Source organism: Ananas comosus, linkage group 22 (assembly GCF_001540865.1).
Source record: "Ananas comosus cultivar F153 linkage group 22, ASM154086v1, whole genome shotgun sequence".
In the NCBI taxonomy this organism is placed as follows: Eukaryota; Viridiplantae; Streptophyta; class Magnoliopsida; order Poales; family Bromeliaceae; genus Ananas; species Ananas comosus.
Window position 1 is genome coordinate 7,908,302 of NC_033642.1, and position 22,829 is coordinate 7,931,130.

General features: G+C 35.1%; 2 protein-coding genes across 3 annotated transcripts; one reads left to right on the forward strand and one right to left on the reverse strand.

Moving 5' to 3' along the window:
• Window positions 11,992–16,738, forward strand: LOC109727730 (RNA pseudouridine synthase 2, chloroplastic). 2 transcript variants are annotated; one of them, XM_020257914.1, is made up of 7 exons: window positions 11,992–12,370; window positions 13,230–13,373; window positions 13,995–14,264; window positions 14,704–14,903; window positions 15,342–15,420; window positions 15,764–15,939; window positions 16,024–16,738. In XM_020257914.1, the coding sequence occupies exons 1-7, from the start codon at window positions 12,065–12,067 to the stop codon at window positions 16,139–16,141; spliced, it is 1,293 nt and encodes a 430-aa protein (XP_020113503.1). In that variant the 5' UTR covers window positions 11,992–12,064; the 3' UTR covers window positions 16,142–16,738. The 2 variants fall into 2 exon arrangements, with proteins under 2 accessions (XP_020113503.1, XP_020113504.1); XM_020257915.1 differs by lacking the exon at window positions 16,024–16,738 and having other exon boundaries at window positions 15,761–15,902.
• Window positions 18,427–22,489, reverse strand: LOC109726961. The gene is made up of 8 exons (XM_020256787.1): window positions 22,282–22,489; window positions 22,098–22,196; window positions 21,835–22,011; window positions 21,234–21,305; window positions 20,961–21,157; window positions 19,971–20,386; window positions 19,394–19,578; window positions 18,427–18,837 (listed from the first exon to the last, which is right to left on the reverse strand). Exons 2-8 carry the CDS (start codon window positions 22,171–22,173, stop codon window positions 18,464–18,466), a joined length of 1,497 nt encoding a protein of 498 aa, XP_020112376.1. The 5' UTR covers window positions 22,174–22,196; window positions 22,282–22,489; the 3' UTR covers window positions 18,427–18,463.

The following is a 22,829-nucleotide window of genomic DNA, read 5'->3' on the forward strand; positions in this document are numbered from 1 at the left end:
TTTTAGCCCATCTCAGTCAAAGTTCCATCACTATTCCTTCTCTCTCTCTCTTTGTTTTAGCCCATCTCAGTCAAAGTTCCATCACTATTCCTTCTATTTTTTATAATTTATATCAAAAATATTTTTAAAAAAAAATTATATTAAATAATTATTTTTTTATAAAATAAGTAAGGGTAATTTGGTCATTTTACTTTTTCCATTAACGTTGTATCCCCTAAAAATATTTCTAAAATTTTAAATAGACAAAATTTAGATTTTTGAAAGTCATAAAGAAAAAGTAAAATTTAACCAAATATTTTTATTATACTTTTCTCTCAAAATGAGAGATATGATTGATTAGTTATTGGCGATGTAGTGTAAGTATAATACAGTAGACTTCCTCCTAGATTAGGGGAGAAAATAGTCAAATACAGTTGGATCTTTGACATACTCATATTTGCATCCATATATTTTCTCGAATATAAATTCAGATATGGATACGTGCAGAATGCTAATTTTTATTATCATATCCACTGAAATGAATTCAAATTCAGATATAAATTGGATTTGTATTCCGATATTATTTGAATAATATTATATACTAATATGCATCCAAAACTAGAATTAGCATGAATAAAATACAAAATATAATTAAAGACTCACATTCGTATTCAAACTTCGCATACCTATATTTTATTAAGTAAAATTTAATATTTAACAAACATAAATCAATCAATTTTAACATGAAACTCGTAATAAAATAAACGAGGGATACGATAGAAAACCACTTTACCTCTTTATAATATATATTAATATTCCTCTTATTTCCTAAGAATGAAGACGCTCGTATATGATCGGATTTTTTAGAAAACCATATTCACATCCATATTTATTTTTTGTTTTTTGCAAATGCAAATTTGCATACGAATATATGTCAAATGATAAATTTTGGCATCTATATTCACATCCTATTGAATCCAGTGCTGGATTCGATGAGAACATATTCTAAACACTTTCACCCTTCTCTGGAGTGTATTTATTTTACCCGAAAGTAAATAAGGGTAAACTAATTTTCAGCTGTAAATATTAATTTTTCGTTGTTTGGTTCACCGTAAGTTTACATCAAGTCGAAACTCGAACTAACTATGAGTCAAAGTCAACTACGGAAAAATAGAATGAGTAAAAGATAATATAATATAAATTATGAAAAAAATTTAGTTTTTATGTCATTTACTTTTAGTCAAAGAAATAGCAAGAATAAAGAAACTTCGGTTCTAAAAACAAACAGCGAAAAGGGGTAAATTTTATATGAACTTTAATTCACTTGATAATCTAATTTAACTTGAACTTTATTTTTGGAGAAGAGCAATACTGCATATACACCTTTATATAGGCTGTAAATTTTACAACCTAACACCAGAAAATTAATACTTACTCATTAATTTTATCAATCCCTTTCCTTTTAATCCTAAAAATATTTAAAATTTAAATTCTTAAATGGGTGTGCATAAAATTTACACCCTTATGTATAGGTTACATATATATAGTAATTTTGCTTGAAAAATAAAAAAAAAAACTACATATACACCTAAAAAGTAGATTTTATACTTCTCAATTCAAGAGTTTAAACACTCATTCTAGTTTTTAATATTAAAAAAAGAGATTGACAAAATAATATGAAATATTGATCCTTGAATGAGGATTTGATAACACAGTTCGAATTTTTTCAAAAGAGTGTAAGATTTGCGCTCACTCTTTGGGTAACAAAAATTCTTATTTCTATTAAGTTGATTAGATGTTTATTAGTCATATTTATATGGTTGAATAGTAAAATGCGCATCTCTAATTTTCTTTTTTCCTTTTAACCTTTTGATTAGTACATTCTTAATTTTTTTTATTATTCTAATTTAAATTATTTAGTCCCTGGATGTAGGAGTCTACCAAACTTAATAGCTTCTGTTAGCTAATTAATTAATTAATTAATTATTAATTGTTATCAAAATCGGCAATTTCGTCTGTAATTTAATAGAATTATTATGATTTAATTAAACAAAACCCCCAATCTCATAGCCATCAATTATTCAAATCAAAAGAACAAAAAATAATCAATATGTAAAAAAGCTAAGGGTGTATTTCGAAATACCCTATAGTTAAGGGGCCCATCGTAAATTTTTACCTAAAATAGATAATTTGGGTTGACTAATTAGGATTATTCTTGTGATTTCTTGCATGAGTGAGGTTCTAAGATCCTTCTTTTGTCTTTATGTGGTTATTTTTTATTTCTTCAATTTTTTTTTTCAAATTTATGGTTAGGATGTGAATAGATACAGATATTCAAAATTTTATTCAAACCCAAATTCGAACTAAGCTAATTTATTCGATACTAAACGGATATAGTTTCAAATTTTCACTGTACCCGAACACCGACCCAAACACAAATTTATTTTACATTATAATATATATGTATATAAAAATTTGATCTTATATTTGAATTTATATTTTAAAATTTTAAATTTAATATAATATATTTTGAAATATTGAAAAGAGAAATNGTATCAAGTTTGGAGTCGGGTTCGGGTTCGGGTTCGGATTCGAATTTTTGAAAATTCGCTCCAAATTCGATCAGTTAACATCCCTATTTATGGTGCAAGGCCCATTTTAAATAAGGAAATAGTCTTTAAGACGCGTTATGTTACGTACGTAGACACTACGGTAAAGCATTAAAATTTATATGCCTCGTGTTTGATCTGCAAATTGTGAATTATATGAAAATTTCAAATTTCAAACTTCAAACTTTACCATAAAAGAATATGTATCTGAAAAGGACGACCAAGTCATATATTTTATATTAAAATGAATATAGTTACATCTTTTTAATTTGATAAATAAATATATAGTTTGCTTTTGAAGTCAAATCAAATTTAAAAATCAAATTTAAACTTCTCTATATATTGGAATTTGTTTGTAAATTATTTCCGAAAAGCAATCTCAATTAGTTCTTGCAGTTTTGGTTATTATAATCTTTTGTTGGATAAAAAAAGTAATCCTTTATTATTAGTGACTTAAAGCTTTGTTAGTTAATTCGCGAATTATTCGCGAATTATTGAAAATCCGAATTAAACGGTAGGTTTACAAGTTTTTTTTGAAAGAAAGGGAATTACGAATTTTTGGGCCAGTCGAATAATTCGCGAATTGTTCTGAAATTATTAAAAATCTAAATAAAAAACTTATAACTTTTATGTTTAAATATAAATTATCTTATATTTTATATCTTATATATTTTATATTTTATATCGAATTTGTTTTTTAAGCCGAATTTTTCAACGAATTTAAAAATTAGAAAACGAAGTTTATACGTATTATATCCGTACCGAATTTTTGCCGTATCCGAATTAACTAACTATGACTTAAAGTGGATATAAGAAGGAGAAAATATTTGGGACCATGATTAATTAAGGACATAATGTGTTATTACTGGTCCTTCAAAATTTATATTGTGGGACCTAAGTTTGGTGGATCATAAATGAGCCTAATAACTTGTTGACATGAAGAGTATCCAGGGTTGTCATAGCTACCTATGCATATCCAAGCTAAGTTAATGGGTTTGGATCTTAAAATTTGGATATCATATTAAGTTTCGGATATCGGTTTCGAACCCGATAATCATTTACTTAAAACCCTATCCAAAACAACCCTGTGTAACCCTAACCTCATTTTTCTCATCTCATCCATTATAGCAATTCATAACTACCTATGCGTATCCAAGCTAAGTTAATGGGTTTGGATCTTGAAAATTGGGTATCATATTAAGTTTCGGATATCGGATTCGAGGTCCCAAGTTCGAATCCTAGTTGATTCACATTTCCAGCTAAGTTTATTTCTAAATAAAATAAACGAAACGGGTAACGCGCTATCTATCTCTCAAAAAAAAAAAAAAATTCATATGAAAACAATTTAGTTGAATTCATTTTAAAGAACTAAATTCTTTTCTGAGTAAACTTGAATTTGCTCTTCTATTATTTAACTTATTTTTAGTTTGTCATCCTCTTGTTTAAAAAGTTATACTTAACTATTCTGTGATTTTACTTTTACCTTTATCGAAAAAATTTACTATCAGATAGGATAGTAAAATAATTTTTTTTTTAATCACAGAATAGATAAGTGTAAATTTTTGAATCACAAAATGACAAAATAAAAATGTGTTAACTAATCGACTGTCCCTAAAGCAAGTGGCAAAGGGCTTGGTGGTTAGTACCCGAGACCCAAGTTCGAATCCTAGTTGATTCACATTTCCAGCTAAGTTTATTTCAAAATGAAATAAACAAAGCGGGTAGCGTGCTACCTATCTCTCTCTCAAAAAAAAAAAAAAAAGTGTTAACTACAAAGGGTCAAAGTGAAGTTTAAGCCTTCTTGTGCTTTTGACTAAATAGGATTTTAATTAAAAATTTTATTTTATTGATAGGTAAAAAAGAAATTTGAGAAATTATTTACAAATAAATTGTCACATCTCAAAAGTCTATCCTTCCAGATCATTTTAATTTCAATTAACTTATAGCACCAAATAAAAAATTTAGAAAAACTAGAATTCTGATAGTTTAGAATTTGTATGATTTGAAACGGTCAAATAAGATGTTAATATTCATCTCGATCGAAAATAATATCAGCTATACTAATATTACCTTTCGCAAACAATAAATATTTGAATCTTTTATTTCCTCACATAGTTTTTCATTCATTCAGAATGTAAATTAAGCTACATGGGTGAGGCATCAGGACCTCAAAGGAGGCGGAAACAAAGAAAAGATGGGTGTTGTTTACAAGTTACGGTTAAGTCCGCTAACCTGTCAACAAGATCTATCTATAGATCAGAAATTCCCCCACATCCTCAAATAGTTGGTGAATGAGGTGATGCATTTGCTTCAAATAGATCCTGCTCATTGAAAGGGAAAATTTTGTAGGCGCAATTAATTGAAGAATAGTGGTTTTAGTCCCTTTCATTCATATAATATAATATATATATATATATAGAGTAAGGCTGCTGTGCTCTCAGGAGCACGGAGGCCTCCGTGCTTCTGAGCCGTTTTCGATGATGGAGTTTTCGAATCGACGATCGGCTCCGTTAAACTTGATCTACCGTATTTAAAATTTCTAGAAAAGAATTTTTACAATTTTTTGATATTATTTGCCTAGCAATTGAAATGATTCAAAATCAATAATTTTTAACGGCTGAAAATAAAAATTCTATAAAAAGTGGTGATATAGCACTAAAATTTTCGATCAGAAATATAGATCTTGTTGTAGATAGTATAAAAAATTTTCTATCAAAATTTCATCTGATTTGAATACTTCTACACCGTTAAACTTGAAAACGGCAGATATCAACCATTAAAAATTATGGATTTTGAATCCTTTCAATCACTAGATAAATGATATCGAAAAATCGCAAAAATTATTTTCTGGAAACTTCAAATGCGCTAGATCAAGTCTAACGGAGCCGATCGTTGATTCGAAAATTTCATCATCGAGAACGGCTCAGGAGCACGTGCTCCTGAGAGCACAGCAGCCTCTCTCTCTCTCTCTCTCTCTCTCTCTCTCTCTCTCTCTCTCTCTCTCTCTCTCTATATATATATATATATATATATATATGAATGAAAGGTTACTTTCCTTAAAAGCTAAGAATTATTTGAAGAACAAATAAGTAGTTAAATACATTAATATTTCTATAAATCATATAATGTTCAATGGAAAATGAAGCAATCTACAAGAAGGCGAAGGAGGAGGTGAGATTTTCAAGCGTTGCAAGGGATAACTGTTTATGTAGAAGTTACAAAAGTAAAACAAAATAATCTAAGATTTCATAAATAAAAAAATTGATTTATTTTTCTTTCTTTTTTTTTTATTTTCAAAATAGTGGAGGGATAATTTGGTCCTAGTAAAAAAAATAAAATAAATCACAATGTTTGTTCCTACTAATGTAGACCCTTTGAAATCATAATGTTTCATTTGTTTCTAAAACGCAAAAAATAAAGTAAAACAAAATAAAAGTGTGAAGCATAAAGCTCAGGGCCGTAGCCAGAAGAAAATTGTCGATTTGAGGAGGAGTCTTTGAAAGTTGAATGACATTATAAATCCCGACATCTCGCCATAAGTCAGCAAAGACTCTCTCGACTCGATCCAACCATGCGAGATTAGGCCTGGCGATTCATCTCGTTGTTCGCGAGTCAGCTCATGTTTGGCTCGAAATGAGTTTGAGATCGAATCGCTCGTTTAATAAACGAGTCAAACATGAGCTGAATTTTTCAGCTCGTTTAACAAACAAGCCGAACACGAGCTGGGATAAGCTCGCTCGTGTCTGGCTCAATAACAATTGGAATACGTATATTTTATATTTATATATATATATATATATATAATAATTAGTTTTTAGCTTAATTTGAATATAAAGTCCAACTCAATTATAAAAAAGTCATTTATATGTAAAATTTCAACTATTAGATGAAAGCCAAATTGGTAAGATCTCATAAATTTATTTATTATACATATCCTTCATAATTCTTTTAACTTGTTCGTAAGTCAGCCGGTATTTAACTCATGTTCGGCTCGTTAACAAGACCTGAATTTTTCGGCTCGATATTTTAACGAGTTAGCTCGTGTTCGACTCGTTTATGAAACAAGCTGAACACGAGCCAATCTCGGTTCGCTCGTTTTCGACTCGTCGACACCCCTAGCCCTTAGGCGAGATAGTCGTCAGAAATGGTGGATATGTTGGACCAAATGGGTTAGACCATTGGGCCATTGGGCCCCATAATAACACAACATTTGGCCTAATAACGGCCTAATAAAAATATTATCAGCTAATTGCATATGCATCCCTACAAAGAGATCAAATTGCATATTCATACCTGCAAAATTTAATTATCATATGTATTTCTCTGAAGTAGTTAAAATTGACTTTTCTTCTATAAAATGATCATTTTATTTTTAAATATAATTTTTCAAATTATATTTAAATATAATTTATTAATTTTAATATTTTATTCTAACTTTCAAGTCATCCTAAGTTTGTCATATAAATTCTAAAACTGTTTTTCCGAAAAGCTATTTCTTTATANCCCGCCCGCGTGGCGCTGACGTGGCGCTTGCGTGGCAGGAGTAGGGTCATTTTTGCAAATTAAATTTTGATAGGGCTACTTTTAAAATAAAAATTCTTCAGGGGGCTAAATGCAAAAAAAGCCCTAAGAATTATTTGAAGAACAAATAAGTAGTTAAATACATTAATAAAGTAAAACAAAATAAAAGTGTGAAGCATAAAGCTCAGGGCTGTAGCCAGAAGAAAATTGTCGATTTGAGGAGTCGTCTTTGAAAGTTGAATGACATTATAAATCCCGACATCTCGCCATAAGTCAGCAAAGACTCTCTCGACTCGATCCAACCATGCGAGATAACGGGTGGCGATTCATCTCGTTGTTCGCAAGCCAGCTCGTGTTCGGCTCGAAATGAGTTTGAGATCGAATCGCTCGTTTAATAAACAAGCCAAACATGAGCTGAATTTTTCAGCTCGTTTAACAAACAAGCCGAACATGAGCTGGGGTAAGCTCGCTCGTGTCTGGCTCGATAACAACTGGAATACATATATTTTATATTTATGTATATAAATAATAATTAGTTTTTAGCTTAATTTGAATATAAAGCCCAACCCAATTATAAAAAAAGTCATTTATATGTAAAATTTCAACTATTAGATTAAAGCAAATGTCACGCCTCGGATTACTCGTTTTTCCAGGCTCGCTAACAAATCTGGCGTATACATAGGTATTTTTCCTGTATACGAAGCGAAAAAGTAGAAATACCTGTAATCATACAATACTACAAAAAGCAGTATAGAGCAGCTAGGAAAATAAATCATATATATAAATTATGGTTCAATACATACATGCAATCCAGGTACATCAATACTCGCTCTGGCGAGATAACAACAACTGTATGTAAAGATCCAAAAACTACAACTATCTGTAACTGATGCTCCTCTAGTTCTGCGACTTGACTGGAAGGGCTCTGGCTCGCGACGCCCTTGCCACGATCAAGATCAGCAACAGCAACAGCAACAGCCGAAGACGACGGCTCTACAAAACAGTGGTAACAACTGGACGTGAGAACTATTACGAAAAGAAGTAGTCCTCAGTGGGTACCGCCCTCAAACTCATCGATCCACCCATTAAGTCTACAGGGATAAGCAGGAATAGTAAAGAAAGCTGAAACAAATCTACAACTATATGCCACTATACTATCATACTCTAAATCTAACCATCTGTAGAACAGTGTCAACTCAAACCCAATCTCAAATAGGAACTATAATCATACTCGTTTCTGGGACTGTGAACACACCCGTCCCGCACGGTTGCGACTATATAGTTACCTCCACACTAATCAGTCCGTGGAGAGCAAGTCCAACCTGCACGAACGACACCAACATAAAAGTATAGCGCCCGTCTTCGGAGTGGCACTCGTGGGAGCTATCCAACCGAGTATGCAGCGTATCTCTGTCGAGCTCAATTAGGCTCTAACAAATCAAAGTCAAGAAGGTAGGGTTAAAACAGGTCTAGAAACCAAACCCACGTGCCCTTGGCACAATCTGAGACCAAAAATAAATATCTGGGTCCCCCGTCCCCTCGACGGCACCCGACAACCTAAAACAGCATAGGCTCCGCTGTAAAAATAAACTCGGCATCTCAGTACAAGCGTAAATGCATTCTAAACTACCCCGGATATCTACCGCGCTGAAACAGCAGTGATACAATCAAACTACGGCTCCTAAAGTTAAAATCAGATAGTGGAATCATATGACAGGTCGAATCGCTGGTTTTCTCCTAAGTCAAGTTCCAAGTCCAGCTTGTATATTCATCTAATTAAATAGTCATGCTCCCAATTCAGATTTCATACAAGCTACAATCAATGAATTTGAGCTACAACATGATATACAAGAATCGAAATCATACATGTCGACTACAAACACTTAGGAGCGAAACTGATGAAACACCCACCTCTAGTGCAATTCCTTGGCAACAAGAAGGTCACGAATTGCTGGAAGCCTCAGCCGTGATCACCCACAACCAGTAACAAAGCTACTCGAAGGATATACATTCAAAATCCATCAAAATCTATCAATTCACCAAATTTCAGCACTTAAGCTTAATTTGTCTCAACTCCAATGTCAAAACTCACCTAATAATCTCCAATTCAGGTTAGGCAAGTTCCAAATCCAGTGAATAATGATGGAATATTAATCTCAGGTCCAAAATCATGTTTCTTCCAAGAATTGCATTGAAACAACCAAAACTCAAATTCAACTTCAAAGTAACAGCAGTTCAGAAAAATATGGAATCGACCAAGCTAAGCTCAACCAAAATCTACAATTCTAGGCTTCGTGGATTCCTCTAGAAGTCTAGAATCCAGCAAATCAAGTTTCACCGCAATTCGACTTCCTACATCGCACACGAACCAAAACATCGAAGGTCGTCGCTGAAAAACTGTAGAATCAGCACTCCCCAAGCCGAATTTGTGGACCTTTAATGCAATTTAAGTGATTTGGAAGGGTTGGAATGCTAAAGTGGACTTCTCTGTGAAGAAGGAAGGAAAAGAGTAGCAAGGGGGAGCACTCTACCTATTTATAGGGTGTTGATGCCGTACAAATAGGCTTAGGAACAAATGCTGCAAAGCTGGTACCCCTGCAGAAATCCCCACTTTCGGGCGCCCAAAACCTGTTTCTGGGCGTCCGAATCCTCCTGACTGTACTACAGCTGCGCTTCAGTTCCATCGCCGCGGTGTGCTACGCCCATAACCGGCTCCGGCGGACCTCACCTACCGCCAGCCACGTGTCAGCGCAAACGATACTTACGATGTGAACTTTCGAACCCACATCCGGGCGCCCGAAATATGGACCCAAATTGGCTTCCAGTTCAGATCAATTTTGCACTCAACTTCTGAATGATCCAAGGCTAGTTCTGAGCGCCCGAATCTGGCAAAACTCCAATTTTGCTTATTTGAGTGCGCCAAATCCATTTCCGCATCCGTTTCGTGCAGAAACGACTCCGACTCAGTCCGACATCCTCCAGACGTGTCGGCCAGTCACTAAAACTGTAGCCAATCCTATCCAAACCTCTGGAACACTACAGCCAAATTGGTAAGATCTCATAAATTTATTTATTATACATATCCTTCATAATTCTTTTAACTTGTTGTTCGTAAGTCAGCTGGTATTTTAACTCATGTTCGGCTCGTTAATAAACGAGCCGAACAAGACCTGAATTTTTCGGCTCAATACTTTAACGAATCAGCTCATGTTTGACTCATTTATGAAACAAGCCGAACACGAGCCGGTCCCAGTTCGCTCGTTTTCGACTCATCGACACCCCTAGCCCTTAGGCGAGATAGTCATCAGAAATGGTGGATATGTTGGACCAAATGGGTTAGACCATTGGGCCATTGGGCCCAATTATAACACAACATTAGGCCTAATAACGGCCTAATAAAAATATTATCAGCTAATTGCATATGCATCCCTACAAAGAGATCAAATTGCATCTTCATACCTGCAAAATTTAACTATCATATGTATTTCTCTAAAGTAGTTAAAAATTGACTTTTCTTCTATAAAATGATCATTTTATTTTTAAATATAATTTTTCAAATTATATTTAAATATAATTTATTAATTTTAATATTTTATTCTAACTTTCAAGTCATCCTAAGTTTGTCATATAAATTCTAAAACTGTTTTTCCGAAAAGCTATTTCTTTATAAGAGCATAATAAGTCCAAAGGGTAAAATTTTAACGGTCAACTAATAATATTCTACATGTAAGAATAAATTTGTATATGTTGAAGATTTTAAAAAATATGATTAAAATGTATACAAAACCCCTAAACTTTAGCTTTCACCTTCTGTTTTTTTTTTTAAGATTTTACACTCCCTTTACTTACTAACCATTTGATTTAGCGCGCTATATTAGCAATTTTGAAAATTATGTTAGAATAAAAAAAGTGTAATTAAAAAAAAAAGAATCACCAAAGTTGCTAAATGAAAGAGTTAAATCAAATGGTTCTTAAATTAGAGAGGGTGTAAGTCAAATAAAAAAACTTTAGGGGGTAATTTCAAAACAATTAAAATTTAGTGGATGTCGATATATTTTAACGAAAGAATATAATTTGATAATTGATTTTAGCTAAATTACAAACAATCTCCTTATAAATACTCGATTTTTATTTTTTTTCTTTCTAACTATTAAAAATATATATTTTACCTCCTCAGTATTTTAAGTGAGTGTATTTAGCCCCTCTTTATCAAGGTTTCATCACTATTCCGTTCATTTCTTATAATTTATATCGAAAATGTCCTTCAAAATGACAAAAATATATTAAAAATTTTTTATAGAAAAAGTAAGAATAATTTGACCATTTTGCTTTTTCCATTAACGCCGTACTTTCTAAAAATATGAAATTTTAAGAGGGCAAAAGATAAATTGTTAAATGTCGGGAAGGAAAAATACAAAGATAGATATTTACATGAGAATGTTTTATAATTTAACCATTATTTTTCAAAAAAACTTTAAATACCACCCCTGAGGTTTTACACTTTCTCACTTTAGTACCATATGGTTTAAAGTGTATTAATTTAGTATCCCGCAGTTTCATTTTTGTCTTTTTATTATCTCTTTTATTATTTTTTTTTATTAAATCAGTGATAAAGTTAAAACTAAAAGGTACTAAAGTGAATATTCAATAAATTTAGACAGTGTATCTAAAGTTTTTTTATATATAATTTAACGAAATGTTAACGGAGGAGCCGACGAAAAGAAAAAAATAAAACCACAGGGTAGTAAATTGATACACTTCAAACTACATGGTTGAAAAGTGAGAAAATACGAAACCAGAGGGGTGGTATTTGAAGTTTGCCCTTAATTGTTTTTCCTAGGAATAAATGTGTAATTTTAAAATTTCGCAGGGATACATATGAAACTATCCCAAATATCGTTATCGCTAAAGCCCCTCTCCTCCACCACCACCACCGCCGCCGCCGCCACCGCGAAATGCTCTCCTTAGCCTCCTCCTCCTCCTCCTCCTCCCTCGCCCTCTCATCTCTCCGTAGAAACCCTAGATACAGGGTTCTCCGCGCCATGTGCTCCTCCTCCGCGCTCGATCCCGACCCAAACCCTTCTCCTCGGCTCCGGAGCAGCCACGCCGGGGCTCGGCTCGAGGAGGCGGTGGAGGTCGGGTCGGGGAGGTCGCGGCTCGACGCTTGGCTCGCCTCTCGGATCCGCGGCGTGAGCCGGGCGCGGATCCAGTCGAGCATCCGCTCCGGGCTCGTCGCCGTCAATGGCCGAACCGTCGACAAGGTTCGGGATCCGTGTTAGGGTTTTTCGGCGTGGGTTCTATGAGAAATTTGAGCTCTTTTAGTGGTTTGAGAGTATTAAATATGAGTAGTTGAATCAGTGGCGGAAACGTAGATTATGAAAAGATTTGAGTTTTATGTCACTACCCACTCTTGTTTCCATTTAGTTCTTAAACTCCCTTTAATTTTTCTAAAGGTAAAAATGTATAGAGCTTACCTCAACTATAACCTACATTTGATCTGGCTTCCTAACCCTTAAATTTTTTGATTTGCTACCGATTTGAGTCAGTTAATGACTCTTTAAACTTTAAAATTCGAATGCGTTGTTTATCTTATATGTTTGATTAGTATATGTTATGCAATTCATGCAACAAAAAACTGAATAAAGTAAGCAGTTAACTTAAATTTCATATTAGAAGAGCTATCAAATGATTTAAATTGAAAAAAAAATTGAGAGGATCGAAAGGTTGGATAGTCGCATTAAAATGATCAATAGTTCAAAGTTTGTTATATATATTTTTACCTTTTCTAAATGAGTGTTGATTTGACGGTTGATTTAGTTGTTATGTTATCCTGTGGGGATGTCATGATTGAAAGGAGTTGATGTGACAATTGAATCGGCTTAGTTTTGAAATGATATGGCTATTGAACTACTTGCCACATCATTTCTTAGTGTTAGCTGCCGCATCATTCCTCTATTAGAAACGTTAAAAGAAAGATTAAAGGCGACTTAACTACAACAAATTGTTGCAACCTAAGAGAAAATAAGTTTGGTGACCAATTTTTGTAATTTAGCCTCAAATTTGTGTTATTTGTTTTGTAGTTTGAATATGGTGATTGCTTAATTCTCTAATCTTTTGCAGGTTTCGCATATGGTCAAAGGTGGAGACATGATTAGCTGCACAGTTTCAGAGTTGCAGCCCCTGAGGGCTGAAGCAGAAGATATACCTCTTGATATAGTGTACGAGGATGAGCATGTTCTTGTGGTGAACAAACCTGCACATATGGTAAAATATATTTCCTTTCATTTACTGCATTGGTAGTATTTGGTTTTTGTTGCCTCACTTTCTTTTGCAAGATATCTTTTCTTGTTTTTTAAGAGAACTTTGCAAGATATATTAACCATGAGATATTATATGAAGATTCAAATTTCATCGTGGAATATTTTCTGACATTATTATGCTAGACCGTATTGGGTTGTCATGATGATACGTTCGTTCTATTACAAAATACCAAGTTGTTTTTGTTATAGTTAACAGTGGAAATTTTGGGGCTATCAAATTTTAGTGCAATATCACTTTAATCTGAAACTGAAAGTGAATCACCTGAAGTTTTGAAAGGAACTTGGGTTTTCAACATCAACTAGCTTTATAGACAGTAAAGAAGTTAGTTCTATGAGAATGATCAATCACTTGCAGGCAGAAAATTAGGGAAAATTTCTCTAAAGAGCCGCAGGTACTGTTAGTACAAGAGCATATATATATATATATATATATATATATATATATAAAAGATAAAGAATAAGTTTTTTGAAGTGGATATCTTTGTAAATATCCACTAGAAATTTTCAGTTATAAGATGTAAGTGATTTATAACTGATTGCTTCCTTATTTACTGGTTTCTTTTAGGTTGTTCACCCAGCACCCGGAAATGCCAATGGAACCTTGGTAAATGCTATACTTCATCATTGCAGGCTTCCAATGGTTACCTGCGTAAATGATAGTACAATGTCAGAATCAGATGAATCCCTAGATTCTTCTGACGAGGAGATTGATGTCTATCATGCTGATCAATTTTCTACAGAAGAACTAAGTTTGGAGGTGCCTGAAGCCCTTGTTCGCCCAGGTATCGTGCACAGACTGGACAAAGGGACAAGCGGGCTGCTTGTTGTTGCCAAGGTAAGTAGTTATTGTCATGTTGATAATGGATAGATTTATCCTTTACCAACCGCCTTTTTGCCTAGCTAGAGATTTTGCTAAATTATTGTTTGAGTCTAGTTGTTCGAAAAAGCACCAATAGTTTTTTCATTAGGATATCCTCTATAACTCTTCTCTCCGGCTGAAGCAGAAGCATCTAATTGGAGCTTCAATTTTTGGGCCGGACAGCTCATTTTAGCTTCCCATCATAGCAAAAGCCTCCGATATTTGTTAGTCAAATGTCTGGTTTTCGAAAGCTTTTGCTTTCTGAAGTTTTGTTTCAAAATCCAGGCCAAACAGTTACTAAGAAAAACTGTTTTTCCTATACTGTTTTGTTAGTTTTATATCCCATTTCATGACATTTTCCCTTCTAAAGTCACAATATAATTCGTAACTTGTAATTATTTCCTTGTGATGACAGGACGAGCACTCTCATGCCCACTTAGCGGAACAGTTCAAGCAACACACCATCAATAGAGTATATATCAGTCTTACAACTGGTGTGCCCAATCCATATTCTGCAAGAATTGAGATTCCAATTGCTCGTGATCCGAATAATCGAGTTCGTATGGTTGCTATTTCTGGATCAAATCATAGACATGCACGTTATGCTGCTAGTAGGTGATTTATGTTCATCTGTTATGCCTTTCATGTTTTCCACGTTATACTTCAGATCTCCATAAGGTAGTTGTGATGTACAAAGACTACAGAAGAATTACAAACAATTATGTACAATTTACCTCTAAAAGTGCGGCCATTGAAGCACTTCTTAGTAATACCAGCAATTTCTTCGTTGCCCTGTTAAGATACTACGTAAAAACTAAATAAATAAATAAATACATCGGGTACTTGTTGCCCTAAATACATCAACTCTGCTTATATGAGGCATCATAACTTGAGCCTCAGTGTAGGTAGCTCTGGCCGCATCTTGAGTTTGATGGCTTATCCCTGCGCATGGATCTAATTTGTAACAACCAGATTGGAAACTTCACTAGTAATTTAGAGTGAATTTTACTTTCTATGGGTATAAATCAGATGTTGACTTGCTAATCATGTCAGGTATGAAGTGATCGAGGTTCTTGCCGGTGGTGGATCCGCACTTGTGAAGTGGAGATTAGAGACTGGGCGGACTCACCAGGTACCATAAGCTCTTACATAACCCCCTAAATGCAAAAGGGTGCACTACTAATTACAGAAATTGCTTTGTAATTATTGCCTCTTAACTCATACCAAATCTTGTATTGATGCTGTAAATTTTTCGAAATTGCGTTGCAGTTTTGAAATGTTTTAGAACCATATCAATCTTACTACCCTTCAAAGTGAAAAAAAGAAAGAGCAATGATTCTCATGTTTATTCATTTGCAAGCACTAATCATAGCATTGTACTTCTCAAACTGGAAATATATCGGATTATCTAGTACTTTGCTATATCTGGCTAATGAAAATTTTCCTGCATCATTTGCATTGCCTTCCTGAAGTAGATTCGAGCACATGCAAAATACTTGGGAGTTCCCCTTCTGGGCGACGAAGTGTATGGAGGCACCAAAAGCATGGCCTTGTCACTGCTAAAGCCTAGAACTCCTTCGAGTCACCACGGCCATCTTTCACACATGATCTCTAAGTTAGATAGACCATGCCTCCATGCTTTATCTCTTGGGTAAGAACAGCCCCACCGCACATTTCATTATGATATCTCTTGCTTCAATAATTTCAGTCAATTTGTTTATGCTTCCACTTGTAGATTCGAGCATCCTCAGACAGGAGAATTCCTAAGATTCTCATGTCCTCCACCTGATGATTTTTCTGAAGTAGTCGATCAGCTTCGAGGCATAAACACATCCGTGTGCGATAAGCGCTAGAATGAAGTTTAGAAGAAAGTTTACCCGATATTCGAGCAGCATGCAAGTTAAAGAAAGGAAGAGAATACTATCCGTGGCAACTATAAGAAAAATCATAAGCTAATCGGATATGCTGAGATGCTGATTCGCGCTTCTGATTGCACAGGAAGCAAGTCAATGCAGAATAAACAGTGAATTCATATGAGGAGTTCTATGGAGCAGTACTTAATACTCTAGTTCTTGTATTTGTATTTAACATGGTTATACAAGGCTGAATCTATTCAGGCATATAGCAGGGAAAAACAGTTGTGTCCTGCAACTGGAATTAAGATTTAAGAAGGCTGAAAGTCCAAATTGGATCAGATAGACCAGCACTGGCCATTACCCTGTTAAATTGTGTTAATTTGTTCCATGTTTTGTACAAGTGCACGGATGAAACACATCAGTCTCTATTGTTAGATTATCAGTATGCTAAATTTATTCTTCCATTGTATATCTGTTTTTTGAGCCAAACTCTGCAATCCCAGAGTCAGAATGATTGTATATGATACATTGGCTTATTTTGTTGGACAATTATAAGTGGCTGGGGTAAAATTTCTGAGCTAATTCGTACTGAAACTCTCTTTAGTTCCTGTAATTACAAGTTCCTGGGTGGTTCCATGCCTTTGTATCTTTGCTTCGATCTGCAAAATTGAATATCTATAAATAATCCGTGCTTTCTTTTTTTATAAAAAAAAAGTCGAAGTACCTTATGGTACATTTCTTACTCATGAAAAAAATTTTTAAAAAAAGTGAGTAAAAAAAAAGGAAGACGCAAACTTTTAGTTCACTAACTTAGCGTCAACCGAAACAACTACAGGAAGGTTATAAGTTTGCATCTAAATTTACATTCACCTGAACTTGAATTTCATTACATGAAACTTAAGTTCCATCAAATAAAAAGGGACATGAATTTTATCACCCGAAACTTAAATTTCATCAAACCAAAAGGATCCAACAAAGGAAAATGAAATGTGCCGGGGAGGGGCCACGGCAACACTTTGATCAGGACGATGAGTGAGAAGTTACGGTACCAAATCACAATACGTCACGTATCTACGAATAGGGCTTTTTTTTGCAAATAGCCCCTCTGAGCAATTTTTATTTTAAAAATAGCCCTATCAAAATTAAAATTGTAAAAATGGCCCTGTTCCTGCCACGCAGGCGGCACGTCAGCGCCACGCGGGCAGGGCTGGGGCCAGATTTTGTATATTGAAAAGTGGAATAAGGAGTAGAGATGTCAATAGGTATGGATATCCGAAATATTATCCGAATCCAAACCCGAATAAATTATATATATATACGTAATTTATTTTTGTTTATTTATACAATATATAAAATATTTAATAATTTTAATTCCTTAGATCTTCATCCAACGGTATAGATTTTTAAAACTCGCTGGCTTGGATGAAGATCTAAGGAATAAAAATTATTAAATATTTTATATATTGTATAAATAAATAAAAATAAATTATGTATATATATACAATTTATTCGGGTTTGAATTCGGATAATATTTCGGATATCCAAACCTATTGACATCCCTATTCTTTATTCCTCTTTTCAATATATAAAAAATACGTACTAAACACGGTGAACCATTCACCGTGTTTGAACACGATGAATGGTTCACCGTGTTCAACTTAACACACAAGCTCGGTCCTGCCCACGTGGCGCCTGCGTGGCAGACCCAGGACCATTTTTGCAAATTAAATTTTGATAGGGCTATTTTTAAATAAAAATTTGCCAGGGGTCTAAATGCAAAAAAAGCCCCTACGAATACCATACATTACAAGCAAAACTAAAGACGTGCGAAACAAAATCATCAAAAATTGATTCAGAACAATTGTGGTTCAGCAACCAAACTGGCCCTCTGCGACAAGGCAGCACAAAAAAGTGAACTTTACGGCGTGTTTGTTAACGGCGAACCACAACCCACAGGAATCGGGCGTATGAGGAACTTACCACGGGAATCGCGAGTACGAGGGACTCAGGCATCGCAAAGGCCACATATATATCACAATGTGAAGCTTACAAATAAAAACACATGCTCCTCGCTAACGAATCTGCATCAGCTACATTATATAGCAGTCTAAAGTGCTAGAACAGCCTAGTAGAAGGTGAATGTTTGAAACTCGGGATGAGAACTAGCAAGCTTGGTGAGATGTCTCTTTGCCGAGCTTAAATTGGTGGAGGATATTTTGATTCCAGATCAGAATATGTAAATGAATATAACCAAAGCACAAAAAAGAAAAGCATCAATCCTGTGAAGACCAAGAAACAAAATTGATCTAAATTATCAAATCAGCCAGCTGGCGATGTTCGTGTAACAGGCGGGAGCTGGACAGAGCGAAGGTCTCCGGGATACGGAGTCCAAAGCCCTAATCCTCCCCTAGTCTCCTTTAATCTGGTATTGTTTCCTTTAAATTCGTCGAGGGATTTAACCCACTCTACAACAGAAGAATGCTCCCTAGTGTGTCTATGCAATATGAAGAGCGAATTGTACTCGCAGTTCGGAAACATGAAAAATCTGAATGCATCCCCTAACCTATACACGACATACCCGAAGCTAAGCTGATCCCGAGGTGTGAAGAGGTTCACCTCATTGAACCAGAGGCAGCTGAACAGGTTGTTCACCGCTGTGTGCTCTCGAATCAGTACTGCCCCCTCCGGTACATCTGCATTTAGTTGTAGTTTGGGCTTTTATTAGCAAAATACAGTAGTATGCGGTTGCTATTATCATTGCTTATGACTCAAAAAGAAATGAAAAAAAAAAAGGTATCTAGCATATTCAGGAGTGTTGAGAATAAAATTATTAGAACACTGATCTCTACTAGCTTAAGCTTTTAGAGAAAAAAGACGCTCACATAGTATCTAATTAACAGGTACTGAGTTCAAGTCTTATCAAATTCCGTCTCATTTAGCTTTCTCCTGGGCTTACCACAAATCTTGAACCCAGATGTGAGGAGACATAATGAATATAAAATTCTTAAAACGCCAATCTCTAGCAGCTTAAACTCTAAGAGAAGTACGGTTCTTTCACAAGCAGCTTAACCTAATTCAGTGCATGTATTTCTCCTAGTGGTGTATAAAGTCATCTATGACAAGTTGAGGGAATATTAATATGCAAGTACTTGTAAAAATATTCAATAACAAAAAAGTATGTAACTACTCGGTGTGACCTCATCTATACAATATATTGAGACTACACAATAAATTGGGACTGAAGCTTACCACTGACGGTCCTCTTTTGCGGGCTCCATGGTTCCATCCCCTCATAACGATAAATTTTCATGTGAAGGTCAATTAGTGGCCGAGCATATCGTTTCCTGCGTTTGATAGCATCACCCTCCTCATAGATACTCTTATGATGTTTATGACGAGCAACAGCAAATGTGTGCTTCCCCCGCCAAAGGTATCTGCCATAATGTAAGCTGTTAGAGATACATTTCCATTAGGGGCATTTACTTAAGACAACGCCTGCAAATCCTTGCAAACTCATCCTGTTTACACGTATACCTCCATAAAATCTAAATATTACATACCCTTCGAAACAGCAAATTGCACAAAATGCATTGTTATTTAAGATGGGGAATCATCTAATTCATGGAAGGAAGTTGGCTTCATATCAGAATAGGTTGTTCAAATAGATTTTTTTTTTTTTTCATGAGTACAAGGGTACATAAGTAACCATGACTACAAAAGGCATATATGAGAATTTAGCTTTTGCAGGTATGTAAAATGTAATCTCTCTTAACAATATTATGTGGATCAGAATATTTCCAAATGGTTCTTTAACACGGAAACTAACCTTTCCAGAATAAGCAAGGGATCGACAACGAGCTCCATTTTGCCATCAATCCAAATGCTATACCGGGCTTGAGGAAATAATCTGTGAGTTAATATCTTTGGGACTTTCCCATTCCTGCGAGGTTCATCATACGGCGGGTTATGTAAGGTTACAAGGCGCCAAATGCCAACCCATTTGCCTCCTTCACTGTCTTCTCTGACACTTGCATTTTGTTTTATGAAATCGAGGGATACTTCGTCCACCATCATTAGAAAGCAGAAGAGCTTCTGGGAACGAAGACTTATGTTTGACGGCTGATGGGGGATATCATAACCATCGAAAATGCCAGAGGCAACTACAAATATACATTTACGTGTGTATTTTACATCTACGTCATCCATTTCCGCACCTCCATTTTTCATGAACCCACAATGTACCTAAAGAGAACACCAGGAGAAACAAACCATCTTTAAGCAATACAACAACAGAAATGTTAAATATTAATGTAGTAACAGCAAAGTACAGAAAGTTTATATTGCACATAATTCAGAATTGCTTAGCAACATGAGCTTCAAAGATAATGCATTGCATGCAATGTATAGCTATCCAAAAAGTTCCCTGACACAGTCTTGTAACATTAACTCATAATATTCCATTAGTCAGGCAAGCAATATTCTCTTAGAATAACGTCATACATAGGTGTCCAAAAATGTTACCTGTCACAATCATTTAGCAAATCAATATAGACTAGCGATTTTCCTACAAACAAATAATCAATGGTGACAATTGAAACATGTAAGCTGTTGACTGATTCAGCAAGGTGGAAATTTTACATGACACAGCACTTGACAGAAAAAGGAAAAGAAAGAGACAGAGACAAAGACGTTCGACAGATACCAAGGTCATTCAACGGGTATAAGGTAAGTAAATAAGGTCCCAAACTAACAAGACTTGGATGTATAACGCAGATAGTAAAATCATATCAGCACACAAATATCACAAGATTTCTACCTTCATAGTGGTATTTAAGTTAAAACTCTCCTCTCTCTGTTTCCAGCTTTGATGTCCTCCAAACAGTGGAGAGTTCTTGGCTTTTGAATCTCCTTGCTCATCAACCGATATATATGACAACCTTTTTATAATATTATCAGGCGTTCTCTTTGGAATGGCAATGGCATCTGGATCATCGGCAAGAGGTATTGAGCAACCTATTGAAATGCAACAATAGTCAGAATAAAGAGCCATTTAACAAGTTTTTCATAGTTTGTACAGAAACAGCCTTACGATGAAGTGGTTTTGGTGCAAGCCCCATAGTGTCCAACATCAGAAGCACTTTGCTGTCTTTGCTGCAAAGAGCTGCAGGCATACGATGGCAAATCATGTCATTCAACATTTTAATCAACAAATCAGGAAAGGCTCTATTTGATTTATAAAGATCGCAAAAAAAGATATGATTTGATAGAATATGCTTATTCTACTTGCAATTTGGCATGATTCAATCAGCATCAAAATGAAAACAAGAAAACAATAATGTAAGATGCATTGCTTCTATTGATAATACAATTCAAATACTAGGTGACAAACAACTTAGTTTTCAAAGAAACACAAACATTAACTTAGTTTTCAAGAAACATAAACAACATCTGTAAATGTATGCTAGCATAAAATCGTATCTTAACCAAACTGGTGTGATTTGTACGGCGTGTTATCATCTACAGAAACAAACAGAATATTTTCCTATGCCACTTTCTCAGTGCGAGCGGAGCATAAGTAAACCTACATAAAGAAAGCTTCTTTCTTTTCATCTTTTCAAAGAAACTACATAAAAATAAATATAGCTGATCCAAGAACAAGAAAGAAGAAAAGTTGGACCTTTTTTAGGTACCTGAGAGGAAGCTAATAGAAGAGTGGCAAGACCACAAATGAAACAGCAATGCGGCGAGTATGAGCAACACCCAAACAACGGCGGAGACGAACACCAATCGAATGAAGCCCCTCCTCCAAACCATCCTCAACGGATCTTGCGAAACCCTCCCCGGAGAAAAGATACCACCTGCATCGTCTGAATCAAAAGGAAAAAAACAAACCTTTCAGATCCCTAACCCTAAAAACCTCAAAAAGAGCGCAACTTTATCGGCCCCTCTTTACCTTTGCTCGGATCGCTCCGATCCGCTCTCCGAGACGCTCTCAGCGAGAGCGAGCGTTGCTGCGCTTCCCCCTCCATCGTTAGCTATCGCATTCCATTCTCTGGGGAGAATCAAAACAAATGATATGAATTTGGATCAAATCGAAAGGGGATTGATCACCGGAAGAGATTTGGGGAATGCTTTACCTTGTTCCTACCGCAAAGGAGGGATTTTGATCCAAAAATCGAAGAGTTTCTTACGCGAATCCACAAAGAAGTTAGGGTTTTGCGGTGATTGCTCGGCGGAGGTGTTCGATTCGAACCAGCGACAACAGTGGAGAAAAAGTACGAGTGGAGGGAGTAAGAGAGCGAAAAGGAGAATGAAATAGAACTGGGATGAGAGAGAAAGAGAGAGAGAGAGAGAGAGAGAGACGGGTTGAGGATAGATTCGGTGTTGGCTCGATTCATGAAACGGGTTCGGACTCGGACTCGGACTTGGATAGCCCGATTCGCCCGGCAAATAGGACCAGCAATTCAGCTCGTTATTTGCAAACCAACTCGTGTGTCTGGATCAAAATGTGTACAAGTCCGTTCACTCATTTAATAAACGATCAAACACGAGTTAACCTTTTTCAGCTCGGAATCTTAATGAATCGAACATGAGATAGGGTCAGATTATTGGTGTTCGGCTCGATACGGCACGAATAAGCTATATTTTTTATAGGGTTGATTAATAATTGATTAGTATAATTATG

Bases quoted from the DNA above. Each gene is read 5' to 3' on its own strand.
- LOC109727730 (XM_020257914.1), top strand. From the start codon at position 12,065: ATGCTCTCCTTAGCCTCCTCCTCCTCCTCCTCCTCCCTCGCCCTCTCA. The intron at 14,265-14,703 runs GTAAGTAGTTAT...TTGTGATGACAG, and splicing joins GGCTGCTTGTTGTTGCCAAG to GACGAGCACTCTCATGCCCA. The intron at 15,421-15,763 runs GTACCATAAGCT...TTCCTGAAGTAG, and splicing joins AGACTGGGCGGACTCACCAG to ATTCGAGCACATGCAAAATA.
- LOC109726961 (XM_020256787.1), bottom strand. From the start codon at position 22,173: ATGGAGGGGGAAGCGCAGCAACGCTCGCTCTCGCTGAGAGCGTCTCGG. The intron at 21,158-21,233 runs GTAAGGCTGTTT...GCATTTCAATAG, and splicing joins TGCACCAAAACCACTTCATC to GTTGCTCAATACCTCTTGCC. The intron at 18,838-19,393 runs GTAAGCTTCAGT...AACTAAATGCAG, and splicing joins GCAAAAGAGGACCGTCAGTG to ATGTACCGGAGGGGGCAGTA.